The sequence below is a fragment of the Arachis ipaensis genome, chromosome B10 (assembly GCF_000816755.2).
Source record: "Arachis ipaensis cultivar K30076 chromosome B10, Araip1.1, whole genome shotgun sequence".
Classification (NCBI taxonomy): domain Eukaryota; kingdom Viridiplantae; phylum Streptophyta; class Magnoliopsida; order Fabales; family Fabaceae; genus Arachis; species Arachis ipaensis.
In genome coordinates, this window is record NC_029794.2 from 74893109 (window position 1) to 74912044 (window position 18936).

Below are 18936 nucleotides of genomic sequence, written 5' to 3' on the forward strand. Positions count from 1 at the left end.
TTGGGAAGTGGTGGTGTTTGGGAGTAATTAGATTGGAATTGGGGTAAATAAGGATCATACGGTGGTGAGTGGTGAAAAGGAACTTGTGAGTGTAGTAGTTCGAAGTTATGTTGAGAGGATGGTCTATAGGCACAGGGTGGGGCTTGTTGGTGATTACAATGGGGTCCACCACGTCTGTCAGCTTGGAATGCATTGTAGAGCGGTCCTTGCCCATGATATCTTGGAGGGTTTTGTCGCCTAAAGGGTTGATCAGATCCTCTTGGCTCCATCCATCTTTGATTGCTTAGACCTTGATGCATATTCCTGCTATAACTTCTATTCCCTTCAACAAAGTTAGAACTAAACTCAAAGCGAGAGGGGTGAGAATTCATGGTAGCAAATAAAAATAAAAAGGAAAAACATAAATAAATAAACAAGAAAAAGAAAATATTTACAATAACCAATAATAAGGCACATGTTAGCAGTTCCCCGGCAACGGCGCCATTTTGACGAACAAGATTTTTGCCAGTAAAGAATATCATAAAAACAGTCGCGTTGTAGATATAGTTTCTAAACCAACAAAAATCCCTTTCGTGCAAACGTTCTGGTTGTCACAAGTAACAAACCCCTTTGAAATTGATAACCGAGTATTCAAACCTCGGGTCGTCTTCTAAAGGAACTGCAGGAAAGTATGTTCTTATTATTGGTTATGAAGATTGTAGAATTGGGGTTTCAAGAAGGAGGAACAAGTAATTTAATGACGAGTAAATTAAATGGCAATTAAAAATAGATAAATAACTGTAAAATAAACTTTTGGCAAGGTATGAGAAATTGGAGGTCCTATTCTAGCTATCCTTATCAATGATGATGATGGTTGGATCTTAATTCCACTTTGTTAACCTTTACTAAGATAAAGGAAGGTCAAGGGATTAATTGGTTTGATCTTCGAATAGTATTTATTTCCTAAGAAAAGATTGGGATTATGAAAGTTCAATTCAATTAACAAAGATAACAATTATCAATCACGTTAGTTTGACAACTCCCGAGTTATTGATTTCTTAACCAAGACCAAAACGAGAAAAATAAATCTAATTGGAATAAAAATGTCTTCAGAGTAAAAGTGACAATAGCATGAATAAGAGTAATTGATATTTTAACTGAAATACCTCAAATAACTTTAATAAAAGAGTAATATGTAACATGAAAGGATTCACAAAGTAGCTTGCAAAAGTAAATAAAAGGAATATTGAACCTGATCAAAAGAGATAATTCTGAAAGTTAATGAAAAAAAATCCTAAATCTGAATCCTAATCCTAAAGAGAGAGAGAATCTCTCTCTAAACTAAATCTAATTTATGGAAAGTAAAAATTGGCGAGCTCCCTCTGAATGGATGCATTCCCTCACTTCATAACCTCTGGTCTATGCCTTCTGGACTTGGATTTGGGCCAAAAAGGGCTTCAGAAATTGCTGGGAGTGTTTTCTGCAATTTCTGGTGCGTGGCCTCTGTCACGCGTCCGCGTGGGTCACGCGGTCGCGTCATTCGGAGCTTTTCTTGCCACGCGGTCACGTCAGTCATGCGACTGCGTCATGTGCGTTCTGCTTAAGGCGCGTGGTCGCATCAGTCATGCGGCCGCGTCGCTGCTTCTTCACGCTTGGCACGCGATCGCGTCGTCCATGTGATCGCGTGGATGCCAGTTTCTTCAAGGACTCCGTTTTGTGCTTTCCTTCCATTTTTGTATGTTTGCTTTCCATCCTTTGAATCATTCCTGCCTTAGAAGATCTAAAACTACTCAACACACTGATCACGGCATCGAATAGAATTAAAGGTGATTAAAATAATTAATTTAAAAGCATAGGAAACATGTTTTTCATATACATCACATAATAAGGAAGGAAAAGTAAAACCATGCAATTAATATGAATAAGTGGGTGAAGGATTGAATAAATCTCTCAAATTAGGCACAAAATACATCATAAAATATGGGTTTATCAATAAACAAAGTGTTGATACATCAATTATAATAACAAGTAACAACCATACATCAATAATGTGTATTGATACATCAACTATTGTCCTCTAATTAAGTCAAAATATACAATAAGGTTGCTTAATTAGGTTCTAAAATTGGAACTTCATCTATATAGAAACCATTCATCATTATTGTGTCCATTAATTCAAACAATGGGGTCATGAATTGATCGTCTGCCTCAGGCTTCTCTGCCTCCTTATATTTTTCCATTTCTCATCTGTTTCTCAAGTATCAAATTCTAACAAAAATAAAAAAATAGTGACAACATAATCTATTATACAATGTATTCTTGAGATGAATAAGTGAAGCTCACCTCAACATCTGGTCTAGTTCTAGTGACTTTCAATTTGGGGCTGCATGAAGAAAAGTCTTTGTCACTCGTGGCTGAAGATTATGATAAACATTCCCAAATTTGTAAAATTTCACAGATTAGGGAAGTGATATTACAAAATAGAAAATGATACATAACATACAGGATCAAAATTTTCTTGTTTACTATCATTACAACTTCACTATTTACATAACCCATGGCCAACCACTAGACAACCTCTCCACATGCAATGGTTAAGTTGTGCATAGGGCCACCCTAACCACTTCAATGATGAAAGGGTGTAAGAGAAGAATTCATGTTTCTTCCAAGGCACAATCTTAAATTAACAAGTTACAAAGCATGTCAAGGACCTATCAACTACAGTTCTTCTGGTCATTGACTATTACTTGGAGTCATCTAGATATAATGTTCCATTTGAATCTAATTATATAACTAACAGCTCAACAACAACAAGAAATAGCATTCAACACAGAACTATTCAGATCTAAACAATGAAAGCATATTGAATAGAGAAACCAAAGTAAGCATTTTATCACTGGACTTTCTAGTTGCTCCTGGTCATTGTACTATGGAATAACTATATACAAATTGGAAAAAAATGTGCAATAATGGTGATCAAGAGGGATAACAATGGCCGAGAACAATCAGTTGAACATTATATTTAAAGGAGCTCTAATATAGTGGTGATCTAGATCGACATCGTTTAATAGAAAGAAGGTAACCTTTTGCATATTGAAGCAACAAGATCGACATCGTTTAATAGGAAGATATAATAACTAAGAGGACATATAACTGCAGTTATAGCTCAAGGTTCAGGAAGGTATAACTTCCCTTTAGTCTTTGCTTCAGTTAAGCATCCAAAATGGTGTTTGTTATTACTCTATTAATTCATTAAAATATGGAAAGCTGAACCAGTTAAGGATACCATAAGTGTTTGTCATATTAGCATGGAAGCAATCTTCAGAAGTTGATAAATTACAGATGTGAAGACATTTTCAATAACAGCATACTTACATAAAGCTCTATATGTATGTGAGGATTTTGTAGAATGCTCCGAACAAGACGCATCAAGGCAAATAAAATTGTTAAATTATGCAAGTTTTGTGCCACCTGTTATGATATTGGGAAAAATATTAAAGAAGAGTGTTTAAGTCTCTTTTGTAAGATATGACTATATCATTCAAAGATTAACCAAAAAAGAATGTCACTGATATAAACTTGTAAGTACCTCATCAGCTACAAAGCGTAAGAAATAAGGAACCAAAGGATGGAGTCCCGTGTCTGTTGCCAAGCTAATTAGTGCCCTTCTAAAGGGAATAGAAGCTGGCTTATTTAGAACTAGCTCAGTTATTTTGTCAAAGTAAAGTTGCAGAAGAAGAAAAAAATTAAAAGGCATACAAGTTAAAAGGCATGTCATGTATATGTATATATACCTTTTCTTTATCTCTGTTGTTAGCTTTGGTTGTTTTACAACTGAGTTTCCTCCTCGTAGAAAGCTTTCTTGTACTCTTCAGCTTCCTTTATGATTTGATTACGCATCTCCTTCTCCTTTTTCTCCTTTTCCTCAAGATGGATTGCATTTTGACTGAAGCCATGGAAATTATTATGTAATCAGAAGAAATAGTAAATGAGTAATGTTTCATCATTGCCTTAATTGGAAAACAAATCACTAACATTTACATCCACTCTTTCAATCAATCCAATTCAAAAATTATCATAACTTCATCAGTTCATAACAAAATCAATGCAGCATATCAGAAACTAGAAGAACCATTGTACGGAACGCATAACTTGCACTAAAACACGTGAAAAAAAAATAATATATATGAATCTAACTGTTGCCAGAAAGTTCAAAAATGTTTGAACAGCATAAGAAATACTAACCTTACTCTGAAAAGGAAACACAGAAAACAAGTTTCGCTCTTTTCCATATCTCTCAGGAAATTCATCAAACACATGGCAAGCGTAACAATACTGAAGCGAGACAATCTCTCAAGCATGTTCCTCACTTCCTCCAACAACAATAACAACACAATTAACAGGGAAATTGAAATTGATACCTTGAGAAGCTCATTGGCTTCAAGTGTCTCAATGAAAGAGGTTGCAAGATTGGGGCTAACACATCACAGATTCTCAACAGATTTAACTAATTGAAGTACACATCACAGATTCTCAACACATGCTAAAAATAGAATATTTTAGCTTTACCTAGGAGCAAGCCATATAAACAATAAAATGAAAAGGAATTCGAAAAACCAACCTTGATTGGGTATTTAACTTCCCCCTAGCATTGGTCATCTTTACAGCTTGCACTACCTCTACAACCTGTGTAAATAACCAAGCTTGTAAATGCTCACCTCCTCCTACTTTTTATAAAATTCAAGAAAGAAAAGAGGAAGAAGAATAAATTAAGCACAAAATAGAAATTGAACAACTTAGCTTCCAAGTCATAATTAAGAAAACCTCGGGTCACCAAGTTCAATAATCATTACGATTATATCAAATATCAATGGGAATTATCTACTTGGTCATTTGTTAAAACCTTAAAATTCATAAACTAGTTAAATTTTAATTTCTTCCCAGTATTATCACTAATGAAACTAAAAAAAAAAAAAGAAATAATTAGAATACAATCGCTACCTATATATATGAAGACATCCATATTTAGCAGTTAATTACAATTTATAAAGTAACTAAAAAAGTTTGAAGTTCATGCAAGTAATTTTGATAAAAAAATAAAAAACAAAAAAAAAACAAAAATTTTAGACATTTCTAGTATCAATTAAGCATATATTTATTATGTCATAATAAACAAATTAAATACCTTATGTGAGCCCATATCATCCCTGAGTCTGCCAATAAGTGACACAACTTTTACAATTTTTGGATCACTCATTATCCAATCAAATAGTTGTTTTGTTGCAAATCCTACCAAACCAAGAAAAGCTATGATCTGAAGTGGCAAGGTAGAAGATATAGCTCCATTAACCTTATACTCATCATATGTTGGAATATAGCCCCCATGGCACCATTTTGCTTCAACCAAGTAGGATTGTGCCAAGTTAAAAAACTGCAAGTAGAATTTATAAACCAAATAATAATTAGTTGACTATTTTAAGGTTATTAATCATAATATATTTTTTAGAAAATATCAAGAAATTAGAGGGCTACCTCTTGTTTAATATGTTGCAACACCAAACATGAAATTTCATCCTTTGAAGTCACTGACTCTATTTCATCCCACATTTCTAAAATTGTATTAAATACGGTTTTCATGCATTCTGGAAGAGATTTAATGAGACTAATATCCCACCTAAGGAAAAATAAAAAAGAAGGAAAATTAGATAGATAAAAATTGCATAGTAAACGAGTTACACATACATGAGTTTGAATAATACATAAGAATTGCTACAATAAATTAATTATGTAGATTATTTTTAGATGTAATAAATCAACCTTTGGATTGCCTGTGTGAAAAGCTCAAGTTCTTGGAGTGTGCCATAGGCATCATAAGTATCATCAAGAAAAGAGATGCATACAACCGATTTGGTCATCAACATTCTTGCAGTGCTATATTTTGGATCACAGGATATGGCTAATGGCCAAAAATATGCTTCAACCACTCCTTCTTTTGCATAAGGGATCTTTATCAAAAACTCACCGGTTTTCCACCACCTGCAAGAATATTTTAATTACACCAATACCGGGGAACTAGTGGTCTTATGTTGTGCTCCTTAAGACTTTGTTACAACCATGAGTTTAGGGAAAAATTTTTAATTTCCCAATTAATACTCTCCAATTTTCTAATATTATTCATAGTGAACACTGTTAACATGTACAAGCTAAACAGTACACCAAGAGGAGACGAGAGATGCTCCAAATATTTGTATATTAAAAATCATGAACCATGCAGATGCAATACCTCTTTGAGACCCGTAAGACTTTCTTCAGCATCGTGCAACTCTGCATCTTTTTCAGATATAACTTTTCTGGCTTTGTCAATTTTTGTCTCTGCCTTGGTTTGTAGGACAGACAAAGCAAGTTGAAAGCAATGGCCTACCATGAATTTTAGGTCAAAAAAACTTCGATTGCAGAAAATAATTCATCAAAATCAGAGTAAACCTGCAGATTCAAATAAAACATAATCTCTTATCAACAGAATATTTTAAAATTTCAAACAGTTTTGCATGAAACATATATGACAACAGAAAATGCATATGCATACCTCCTCCTCTTCCTCAGCAATAAAAATGAAACTAGTCAATGCATTCAGGAACCTTGATTTCACGAACAAGTTTATAAGAACACAATAAAAAACTATAACAGTTACAAGTTCTTATCATAGAATAGGAAATAGAATCATAGTGATGGAACATAGGATAATATAATTAGAGTTAGAGATGGTATTGAAAGAGAGAAAACAGTGATGAAAGAGAAAGGAGATTAGGGTTAACTACATAGCTGAGGCAAAATCGAAGAGAGAAACACAGCAACACACGGAAAAGAGCAAGCAGTAGTGGCGAGATCGAAGAGAGAAACGCACATTAGGGTTTGAAAGGGAGCGATGCGAGCAAGGCCGACGGAAGGGCTGCGACGAAGAAGAACCGGGAAGGAGTGCGACGGAAGGGAGCAATGTGAGCAAGGCCGATGGAAGTTGAGTGCAATGGAGGTTCAGTGAGCCGGCGGTGCAAAAGCTGATAGCGCCGCCGACGAAGCATTCAGAGGAATGAGTGTGGAATCGCAAAAGTGTGGTGTGAAATGATGAGGTATAATCGTGATCTTTACATCTTTATTCTAATATTTCCGACAGAAATTTTAAATTACAGACGAAAAATCTGTCTGTAATAATTTAATAAATGCAGCATTTTGTCTATTTAATTATAGACGGATTTTTCCGTCTGTAACCATTTCTCACGAAAAAAATTAATTTTTTCGACAGAATTATGGACGGATTTTTTTTCCGTCTGTAATTTATGCTAATTCATTTTGTTGTTTTCGGACAAAAAATCCCTCTAAAATTCTGTTTGTATTTCCGTGGGATAAAATTCATCAGAAATATCCGTCTGTAATAACTAATTTTCTAGTAGTGATATATATATATATATATATTTTCGCAAGCTTTTCACTGCTTTTTCTTGCTTCAAGAATCAATTTTATGATTTTTCAGATTATCAATAATATTTTTCCTTTTCCATCATTCTTTTAAGAGCCAACAATTTTAACATTCATAAACAACAAATTCAAAAGACATATGCACTGTTCAAGCATTCATTCAGAAGAAAAAAAGTATTGTCACCACATCAAAATAATTAAACTAATTTCAAGGATGAATTTGAAATCATGTACTTCTTGTTCTTTTGTGATTTAAAACATTTTTCCTTTAAGAAAGATGATGGATTCATAGGACATTCATAGCTTTAAGACATAAACTTTAAATTTTATTAATCATGGAATAAAAATAAGACTCAAAAATAAATATAAGAGCAGACCAATAATAATAGAAGACAAAATTAAAAACAGAAAAATAAATGACTCTTAAAATAAATTCCTAATAATAAAGGTTATCACAAAGTTAGGACTCAACAACCTTGATTTTGAGAAGTGGATGCTCCTTCAATCTGTGGGGTGTTTGGTCCTTCAAGGAAGAGCTTCTGGCGCTTCAGCTCCTGTAGCTCACACCCCTGCTTCTCCTGTTCCTTAAGTAGCTTGCAGAGCATGCAGTTTTGATTCTGCTGTTCTTCCTTAAGTTGATCCACAGCTTCTTGCAACTTGGTGACAGATGCTTCTAGGCGGGTCCAGTAGTCAATTTCAGGGATTTCTGGGAGGAACTCCTGCGCCCTCCTTTTGATGGAGTTATCTTGCACTTGTTGTCCTTCCATTGACTTCTTGGTGATTGGGTGTTCGATTGGGATGAATTCATCTACTCCCATCCTCACCCCAGCATCTTTACATAGCAGAAAAATTAAGCTTGGGTATGCCAATTTGGCTTTAGTGGAGTTCTTGTTTGCAATTGTGTAAATCTCACAAGAAATCATATGATGAATCTCCACTTCGTTTCCCAGCATAATACAATGAATCATCACTGCTCTTTTGACAGTGACCTCAGAGCGGTTGCTAGTGGGCAGTATAGAACGCCCAATGAAGTCCAACCAGCCTCTTGCGACTAGTTTGAGATCTCCTCTCTTGAGTTGGTTTGGGACACCTTTTGAATTGGTTATCCACTTAGTTCTAGGGAGGCATATGTCCTCTAGAACTTGGTTCAACCCATTATCTACTCTCACCATTCTCCTATTAAAGGATTCTGGATCATCTTGTAGTTGAGGCAGTTTGAAGACCTCTCTTATTTTGTCTAGGTGGAAGTAAATAATTCTCCCCTTGACCATAGTTCGGTAGGTATGAAAGGTGGTTCAGTTATTCTCTGCTTATCTGTCAGCCACAGATTTGAGTAGAATTCCTAAACCATGTTTCTTCTAACCTTTGTCTCAGGATTAGCTAGAATTTCCCATCCTCTGTTTCGAATTTGCTCTTGGATCTCCGGATATTCGTCTTCTTTCAGATCGAATTTAACTTCCAGGATCACTGACCTCAGACCTATTATTTTGTGGTAATGGTCTGCATGTTCTTTGGTTAAGAACCTCTCTTGATTCAAAAGACTCTTTGGAGTATTCTCTTTCTTGCCTCTTGAATTGGTTTGTTTTCCCTTAGGAGCCATGATCTTAATGAGTCTTAGCTCGGTGATCAAGAAAAAACACACCAAACTTAGAGGTTTGCTTGCCCTCAAGCAAAAGAAAGGAAAGGAGAGAGATAGGAGGAGAGGGAAATTCGAATGGTGAAGAGGTGGGGATGGCCGAATGTGTATCTATAAGTGGAGGGAAGAGATTTCAAAAATTTGAAAAAGATATGACATAAAGATATGATTGGTAAAAAAAATAGAACCATGATATGAAAAAGATGAGATTTATAAAGAGGTTAAATCTGAAAATTTGTTGATGCATCTAAGAATTAAGAGATGATATGATGAGTTGGAAAAGATTTAGAAAGAAATTGAGAAGATACTTGAGTTTTTGAAGAAGATTTGGGAAGGATTTGAAAGAAATTTGAAAAGGAATTTAGAAAATTGTTGAATTTTTGAAAATTGAAGGTGAATGATGAAAATTTGTAACATGTTTATGCAGAAAATTATGAGTCAAAACATGAAAATTTGAAAAATTTTGAAGTGGAAAACAAAATCTTCTCCCCCTGCCTTTCTGGCATTAAACGCCCAGAATGGTATCCATTCTCGCGTTTAATGCCCATATATTGGCCATAGTGGGCGTTTAACGCCCAGCCAAGTACCCTGGCTGGCGTTAAACGCCAGAAATATTTTGTTACTAGGCGTTTTTCTGAACTCCCAAGATGCTGCAAGTATGGCGTTAAACGCCCAGAATGGCACCCATTCTGGCGTCTAACGCCCAAAATGGTATATTTTCTGGCGTTAAACGCCCAGAATGGCACCCATTCTGGCATTTAATGCCCAAAACACCCCTTACTGGCGTTTTCTTGCCTATGAGCTCCTTTTCTCTGCTTTTTGCACTGAATCCTTCTGTAACTCTGTGAATTCCTACAATTTGATGATTAACCTTGAAGGCAATTTATATCAAACTCCTAAATATTATTTAAATAACAAATAACTTGCTAATGGATGGGTTGCCTCCCAGCAAGCGCTTCTTTATTGTCTTTAGCTGGACCTTGACTGAGCTTTATTCAAGCCTCAATTTTGAGCATTCTTGCTCAAAATTGCTTTCAAGATAATCTTTGATTCTCTGTCCATTAATGATGAACTTTTTGTCAGAGTCAGTATCCTGAAGCTCAACATATCCATATGGTGACACACTTGTAATCACATATGGTCCCTTCCACCGGAATTTTAATTTCCCGAGGAATAATCTGAGCCTAGAATTAAACAGTAGAACCTTCTGTCCTGGTTCAAAGACTCTAGATGACAGTTTCTTGTCATGCCACCTTTTTGCTTTGTCCTTATAAATTTTTGCATTTTCAAAAGCATTGAGTTTGAATTCCTCTAGCTCATTCAGCTGGAGCAATCTCTTCTCTCCAGCTAACTTAGCATCCAGGTTTAGGAATTTAGTTGCCCAGTAGGCCTTATGTTCCAGTTCTACCGGCAGATGACAAGCCTTGCCATACACAAGCTGGTATGGAGAGGTTCCTATATGAGTCTTGAATGCTGTTCTGTATGCCCATAGAGCATCATCCAAGCTTTTTTGCCAATCCTTTCTACGGGCAATTACGGTCCATTCCAGGATTCTTTTTAGTTCTCTATTAGAGACCTCAGCCTGCCCATTTGTCTGTGGATGGTATGGAGTTGCTACTTTGTGGCTAATTCCATATCAGACCATAGCAGAGTACAGCTGTTTATTGCAAAAATGAGTGCCTCCGTCACTGATTAGTACATCTGAGAACACCAAATCTGCTGAAGATATGTTTCTGGAGGAACTTCAGCATCATCTTAGTATCATTACTGGGTATGGCAATTGCTTTTACCTATTTAGATACGTAATCTACTGCCACCAGAATGTAAGTGTTTGAGTATGATGGTGGGAAAGGACCCATGAAGTCAATACCCAATACATCAAACGACTCAATCTCTAAGATCCCTTGTTGAGGCATGGCATAACCATGAGGCAAGTTGCCAGCTCTTTGGAAACTATCACAGTTACGCACAAACTCTCGAACATCTCTGTGGAGAGTAGGCCAGTAGAACCCACATTGGAGGATCTTAGTGGCTGTTTGCTCACCTCCAAAATGTCCTCCATACTGTGATCCATGGCAATGCCATAGGATCTTCTGTGCCTCCTCTCTAGGTACGCATCTGCAGATCATTCCATCTGCACATCTCTTAAAGAGATATGGTTCATCCCATAAGTAGTACTTTGCATCAGAAATTTGTTATTTCGTTTGCACCCTGCTGTACTCCTTGGGTATGAACCTTACAGCTTTATAATTTGCAATGTCTGCAAACCATGGTGCTTCCTGAATGGCGAAGAGTTGCTTATCCGGAAAGGTCTCAGAGATCTCAGTAGGAGGGAGAGACGCCCCTGCTACTGGTTCTATCAGGGACAGGTGATCAGCTACCTGGTTCTCTCTTCTTTTTCTGTCTCTTATTTCGATATCAAACTCTTGCAGAAGTAACACCCATCTTATAAGCCTGGGTTTTGAATCCTGCTTTGTGAGTAGGTATTTAAGAGCAGCATGGTCAGTATACACAATCACTTTTGAACCTACTAAATAGGATCTAAACTTGTCAATGGCATAAACCACTGCAAGCAGCTCTTTTTCTGTGGTTGTGTAGTTTTTTTGTGCATCATTTAGAACACAGCTGGCATAGTAAATGACATTCAGAAGCTTGTTATGCCTCTGTCCCAGCACTGCACCAATGATATGGTCACTGGCATCACACATTAGTTCGAATAGTAATGTCCAGTCTGGTGCAGAAATAACTGGTGCTGTGACCAGCTTAGCTTTCAGAGTTTCAAACGCCTGCAGACACTCTGTGTCAAACACAAATGGCATGTCAGCAGCTAGCAGATTGCTCAGAGGTTTTGCAATTTTCAAAAAATCCTTTATAAACCTCCTATAGAATCCTGCATGCCCTAGAAAGCTTCTGATTGCTTTAACATTGGCAGGTGGTGGTAATTTTTTAATTACCTCCACTTTAGCTTGATCCACCTCTATTCCCTTGTTTGAAATTTTATGCCCAAGGACAATTCCTTAAGTCACCATAAAGTGACATTTTTCCTAGTTTAAAACTAGGTTGGTCTCTTGGCATCTTTTCAGAACAAGTGCTAAATGGTCAAGGCAGGAGCCGAATGAGTCTCCAAATACTGAAAAGTCATCCATGAAGACTTCCAAAAATTTCTCCACCATATCAGAGAAGATAGAGAGCATGCACCTCTGAAAGGTTGCAGGTGCATTGTACAGACCAAAAGGCATCCTTCTGTAGGCAAATACTCCAGAAGGACATGTGAATACTGTTTTCTCTTAGTCCTGAGGATCTACTGCAATTTGGTTGTACCCAGAATAGCCATCCAAAAGCAGTAATAGTCATGTCCTGCTAGTCTCTCTAGCATCTGGTCTATGAACGTAGAGGAAAATGATCCTTTCGGGTGGCTGTATTGAGCCTTCTGTAGTCGATACACATACGCCACCCTGTAACTGTTCTTGTAGGAACCAGTTCATTCTTTTCATTGTGAACCACTGTCATGCCTCCCTTTTTGGGTACAACTTGGATAGGGCTTACCCAGGGGCTATCAGAAATAGGATAAATAATCCTATCCTCTAGTAACTTAGTGACCTCTTTCTGCACCGCCTCCTTCATGGCTGGATTTAGCCGCCTCTGTGGTTGAACCACTGGCTTAGCATCATCCTCCAATAGGATCTTGTGCATGCATCTTGTTGGGCTAATGCCCTTAAGATCACTTATGGACCACCCAAGAGCTGTCTTGTGTGTCCTCAGCACCTGAATTGTGCTTTCTCTTCCTGTGGATTTAAAGCAGAGCTTATGATCACTGGAAAAGTGTCACCTTCTCCCAGAAATGCATATTTCAGGGATGGTGGTAGGGGTTTGAGCTCGGGTTTAGGAGGGTTATCCTCCTTCTGAGGAATTTTCAGAGGTTCTCTTATATCCTCTGGTTCCTCCAGATCAGGCTGAACATCTTTAAAGATGTCCTCTAGCTCTGATTCGAGACTCTCAGTCATATTGATCTCTTCCACCAAGGAGTCAATAATATTAGTGCTCATGCAGTCATTTGATGTGTCTGGATGCTGCATAGCTTTGACAGCATTTAACTTGAACTCATCCTCATTGACTCTCAGGGTCACTTCCCCTTTTTGTACATCAATAAGAGTTCGTCCAGTTGCTAGGAAAGGTCTTCCTAGAATGAGAGTTGCACTCTTGTGCTCCTCCATTTCTAGCACTACAAAGTCAGTAGGAAAGGCAAATGGCCCAACCTTGACAATCATGTCCTCAATTATGCCTGATAGATATTTAATGGAGCCATCAGCAAGTTGAAGACAAATCCGGGTTTCTTTGACTTCTTCGGTCAACCCAAGCTTTCTGATAGTGGATGTAGGTATTAGGTTGATTCTTGCTCCAAGGTCACATAGAGCTGTCTTGGTACAAGTACCCTCTAATGTGCATGGTATCATAAAGCTTCCTGGATCTTTAAGCTTCTCTGGTAAGCTTTTCAGAATGGCTGCACTGTATTCTTCAGTGAGAAACACCTTTTCAGTTTCTCTCCAATCCTTCTTATGACTTAAGATCTCTTTCATGAACTTAGCATAAGAGGGTATTTGCTCAAGTGCCTCTGCAAATGGGATCTTTATCTCAAGAGTCCTGAGATAGTCTGCAAAGCGGGCAAATTATTTATCCTGTTCCGCTTGGCGGAGTTTCTGAGGATAAGGCATCTTGGCTTTATATTCTTCAACCTTATTGCTGCAGGTTTATTCCCTACAGAGGTGGTTGGAGAGGCCTTCTTAGAGGGGTTACTATCAGCACTTCCAGGTGTCTGATCCCTCATTGGCATTTGAACGCCAGGATTGGATCCTGGATGGGCGTTTAACGCCAGCTTCCCACCCTTTTCTGGTGTTTGAACGCCAGAACTGGGCAAGGAATGGGCTTTCAACGCCAATTTTTCTCCCTTTTCTGGCATTTGAACGCCAGAAATGGGGATCCACTGGGCGTTTGACGCCAATCTTTCACCCTTTTCTGGCGTTTGAATGCCAGAATTATTCCTCTCTGGGCTCTTGCTGTCCTCAAAGGGATCTTGGGCAGTGGTTTGGTCATCCTCTATTAGTTGTTCCTTTCTTAGCTTTCTGCTACTTTGAGCTGATTTATTCAATGTCTTCCCACTCCTTAGTTGAACGGCTTGGCATTCTTCTGTTATCTTTTTAGATAGCTGCTGTCTTGTCTGATTCAATTGTGCTTCTATACTCTTGTTAGCATTTTTAGTGTCTTGGAGCATCTCTTTAAATTCTGCTAATTGTTTTGTCATATGGAGTAATTGCTGATTAAGTTCAACAATCTGTTCTTGAGGATTAGGATCAGTAGTTACTGCCATAGCCTCTTCTTTTATGGAGGACTCACTGCTTGAGTACAGATGTTGATTTTTAGCAACCATATCAATGAGTTCTTGAGCCTCTTCAATCATCTTTCTCATGTGTATAGATCCACCAGTTGAGTAGTCTAGAGACATTTGAGCTCTTTTTGTAAGTCCATAGTAGAAGATGTCTAACTGTACCCACTCTGAAAACATTTCAGAGGGACATTTCCTTAGCATCCCTCTGTACCTCTCCCAGGCATTATAAAGGGATTCATGATCCTCTTGTTTGAAGCCTTGAATGTCCAGCCTCAGCTGTGTCATCCTTTTTGGAGGGTAAAATTGATTCAGGAATTTGTCTGATAACTGTCTCCATATTTTTATGCTTGCTGTGGGTTGGTTATTTAACCACCTCTTAGCTTGATCTTTTACAGCAAATGGAAACTAGTAATAATCTGTAGACATCCTGATCCACTTCTTTATCACGTACTGTGTCAGCAATTTGTAAGAACTGTGCCAGAAACTCAGTAGGTTCTTCCTGTGGAATACCAGAATACTGGCAATTTTGCTGCACCATGATAATGAGTTGAGGATTTAGCTCGAAACTGCTTACTTTGATGGGAGGTATACAGATGCTACTCCCATATGCAGCTGTAATGGGGTTAGCATATGACCCCAGAGTCCTTCTGGACTGTTCATTTCCACTTATGTCCATGATGGAGAAAAGGGAATTGATATGAATTGTAATTAAATTATATTTTTAATTTTTATATTATTTAATTAAAAGTAACCGAATAAAATGAAACAAAATAAATGAAAAATAAAATAAAAGTTTCAAAAATTAAGAGAAGTAAAAAAATAAATAAATAATTCGAATGCTAAAATGACTAATTAATTAAAAAGATTTGAAAAATTATGGATATGATTTTCGAAAATTAGAAGAAAATGAAATAAAAGCAAATTGAAAACTAAATTAATTAATTTAATTAAAAAGATTTTGGAAAAAGAATGCTTAGTTAATTTCGAAATATAAAAGAGAAAAGTAGTTAGGTGATTTTTTTTGAAAAAGATTTTGAAATTAGCAATAAAAAAGATATGATTGAAAATTATTTTGAAAGAGTTATGATTGAGAAGATATGATTGCAATTTATTAAAAAAAAGATATGATTGAAAAGATATGATTGAAAAAATTAAAAAGATTTGATTTTTGAAAAAGATTTGAAAAGATCAATTTTTGAAATTAGAATTTTGACTTGACTAAAAAAAATATGGTTTTGAAAATATTTTACTAATTTAATGCAAAATTTCGACATTTATGAGTAAAATAAGGAAAAGATATTTTTTAATTTTTGAATTTTAATGAGGAAAGAGAAAAACAACAAAATGACACTAAACTTAGAAATTTTAGATCAAAACAAAGAGAACACCAAGAAAACTTTGAATGTCAAGATGAACACCAAGAACACCTTGAAGATTAAGATGAACACCAAGAACAATTTTTTGAAAAATTTTTAAGTAAATAAAAGCATAAGGGACACCAAGCTTAAAATTTTTAGAAAATCAAGCGCAAATTTTTGAAAGTTTAAAGGAAAACACAAAGAAGACACCAAACTTAGAATTTTTAAAAATCAAGAAAGAACTAAGAACATGCAAATTCGAAAAATTGAAAGAAAATAAAAGCATGCAATTGACACCAAACTTAAAATATGAAACTAAACTCAAATAAAAGACACAAATTTAGTGATTCTAAATCAACAAAAATAAATTATTCCTATTCTAAGCAACAAGATAAACCGTCAGTTGTCCAAACTTGAACAATCCCCGGCAACAGCGCCAAAAACTTGGTGCACGAAATTACAATCACACTTTTGCAATTCCGCACAACTAACCAGCAAGTGCACTGGGTCGTCCAAGTAATACCTTACGTGAGTAAGGGTCGATCCCACGGAGATTGTCGGCTTGAAGCAAGCTATTGTTATCTTGTAATTCTTAGTCAGGATATCAATAATGATTCTTAGTTTTAATTGTAAAAAATAAAAGAACATGAAATAAATACTTGTTATGCAGTAATGGAGAAAAGGTTGAGGTTTTGGAGATGCTCTATCTTCTGAATCTCTGCTTTCCTACTGTCTTCTTCTTCACACACGCAAGGCTCCTTCCATGGCAAGCTGTATGTTGGTGGATAACCGTTGTCAATGGCTACCATCCGTCCTCTCAGTGAAAATGGTCCAAATGCGCTGTCACCGCACGGCTAATCATCTGTCGGTTCTCACTCATATTGGAATAGGATCCATTGATCCTTTTGCGTCTGTCACTACGCCCAGCACTCCTGAGTTTGAAGCTCGTCACAATCATCCCTTCCCAGATCCTACTCGGAATACCACAGACAAGGTTTAGACTTTCCGCCAATAATTCTAGCCTATACCACGAAGGTTCTAATCTTAGATTAGAAACCCAAGAGATATGCACTCAAGCTATTACAGATAGAATGGAGGTGGTTGTCAAGCACGCGTTCATAGGTGAGAATAATGATGAGTGTCACGGATCATCACATTCATCAAGTTGAAGTGCGAGTGAATATCTTAGAATAGAAACAAGCGTGATAGAATAGAAAATAGTAGTAATTGTATTAATTCATCGAAACACAGCAGAGCTCCTCACCCCCAACCGTGGAGTTTAGAGACTCATGCCATAGAGAATACAATATGAAACGTATAAAGTGTCATGAGGTGTGTAAATACAATAGCAAAAGGTCCTATTTATAGAAAACTAGCAGCCTAGGATTTATAGAAATGAGTAAATGATGCAGAATCTACTTCCGGGCCCACTTGGTGTGTGCTTGGGCTGAGCATTAAAGCTTTCACATGTAGAGACTTTTCTTGGAGTTAAATGCCAGCTTTTTTGCTAGTTTGTGTGTTTAACTCCAGCTTTTTTGCCAGTTCTGGCATTTTGACACCAAAATTTTTATGCTGATTTGGAACGCCGGTTTGGGCCATCAAATCTCAGACAAAGTATAGACTATTATATATTGCGGGAAAGCCCAGGATGTCTACTTTCTAACGCAATTGAGAGCGCACCAATTGAGATTCTGTAGCTCCAGAAAATCCACTTCGAGTGTAGGGAGGTCAGAATCCAACAGCATCTGCAGTCCTTTTTAAGCCTCTGAATCAGATTTTTGCTCAGGTCCCTCAATTTCAGCCAGAAAATACCTGAAATCACGGAAAAACACACAAACTTATAGTGAAGTCCAGAAATGTGATTTTTGAATAAAAACTAATAAAAACATAATAAAAACTAACTAAAGTATACTAAAAAAATACTAAAAATAATGCCAAAAAGCGTATAAATTATCCGCTCATCAATCATCCAACCAACGCCTTGAGGATTTCCATAAGACAATGGACCGATATAAACGGCGAAACCAACGTCGGTTTGCCTATATAAAGATGCTTCTGTGTTTTTTGACCCTGCCTATGGAGGAACCGGAGATTTCCACTTCCACTTCGAACTGAGTGAAGATAGCATGGATGGAAGGGATAATGGAGGCTCCAAGACTGATCGCCCCTTGCGCCTCACCAATAGCACCGAGGACGGTGCTAATTCTTAAGTGTGGGGAGGTCGTTCGACCGGTCTCCGTAGGTAACTCCCATATAAACTTTGATTTCTTTATTTAATTAGGATAGATTGCATGGTTAGTGATGAGCGGATATTTTATACGCTTTTTGGGGATAATTTCATATAGTTTTGAATATGTTTTAGTTAGTTTTTAGTCTATTTCTATAAGTTTTTAGGAAAAATTCATATTTCTGGACTTTACTATGAGTTGTGTGTTTTTCTGTAATTTCAGGTATTTTTCTGGCTGAAATTGAAGGAGCTGAGCAAAAATCTGATTAGTTATGTGGAGCTTCAAGATATTGATTCTGATAAGAAGTTCATTGTCAATGGACAGAGAATCAAGCATTATCTTGAAGGCAACATTGGGCAAGAATGCTCAAGGCTGAAGCTAGATTAAAAGCTCAGCAAGGTCCAGCTAAAGACAATAAAGAAGCGCTTGCTGGGAGGCAACCCAGCCATGGGGCAACAATCCTCTAAGCATTTTGCCATATTTCTATCTTTATTTTTTATATAGAGTTCATTGACAACAAGGTAAATAATCATTTACAGAAGACCTCGGCACACAAAACAGAGTAAAAGAGCTCAATGGCAAGAAAACGCCAGTAAAGGGGCATTTTGGGCGTTCAGCGCCCAAAATGGGCATCCACTGGGCGCTGAACGCCAGTAATGGCAGCATTTGGGCGTTCAACGCCAGAAATGGCCACTCACTGGGCGTTGAGGCGTTGAAATGGCAGCAAATGGGCGCTGAACGCCCAGGAGATCAGCATTTGGGCGCTGAACGCCCAAAACAGGCAGTGTTTGGGCATTCAAACGCCAGGAGGACAGGAAGGAGCCAAATCCAAGCAATCCCACACGTATTTCCATTTTAATTTCAAATTTTATGCTTCAA

General features: G+C 37.1%; 1 protein-coding gene across 1 annotated transcript; it reads right to left on the reverse strand.

The window, feature by feature from the left end:
- LOC107621867 (probable terpene synthase 2) lies at nt 2039–7086 on the reverse strand. The gene is made up of 11 exons (XM_021114026.1): nt 6884–7086; nt 6263–6396; nt 5797–6015; nt 5512–5653; nt 5165–5410; nt 4601–4665; nt 3774–3925; nt 3569–3663; nt 3355–3450; nt 2323–2362; nt 2039–2247 (listed from the first exon to the last, which is right to left on the reverse strand). Exons 2-7 carry the CDS (start codon nt 6307–6309, stop codon nt 3808–3810), a joined length of 837 nt encoding a protein of 278 aa, XP_020969685.1. The 5' UTR covers nt 6310–6396; nt 6884–7086; the 3' UTR covers nt 2039–2247; nt 2323–2362; nt 3355–3450; nt 3569–3663; nt 3774–3807.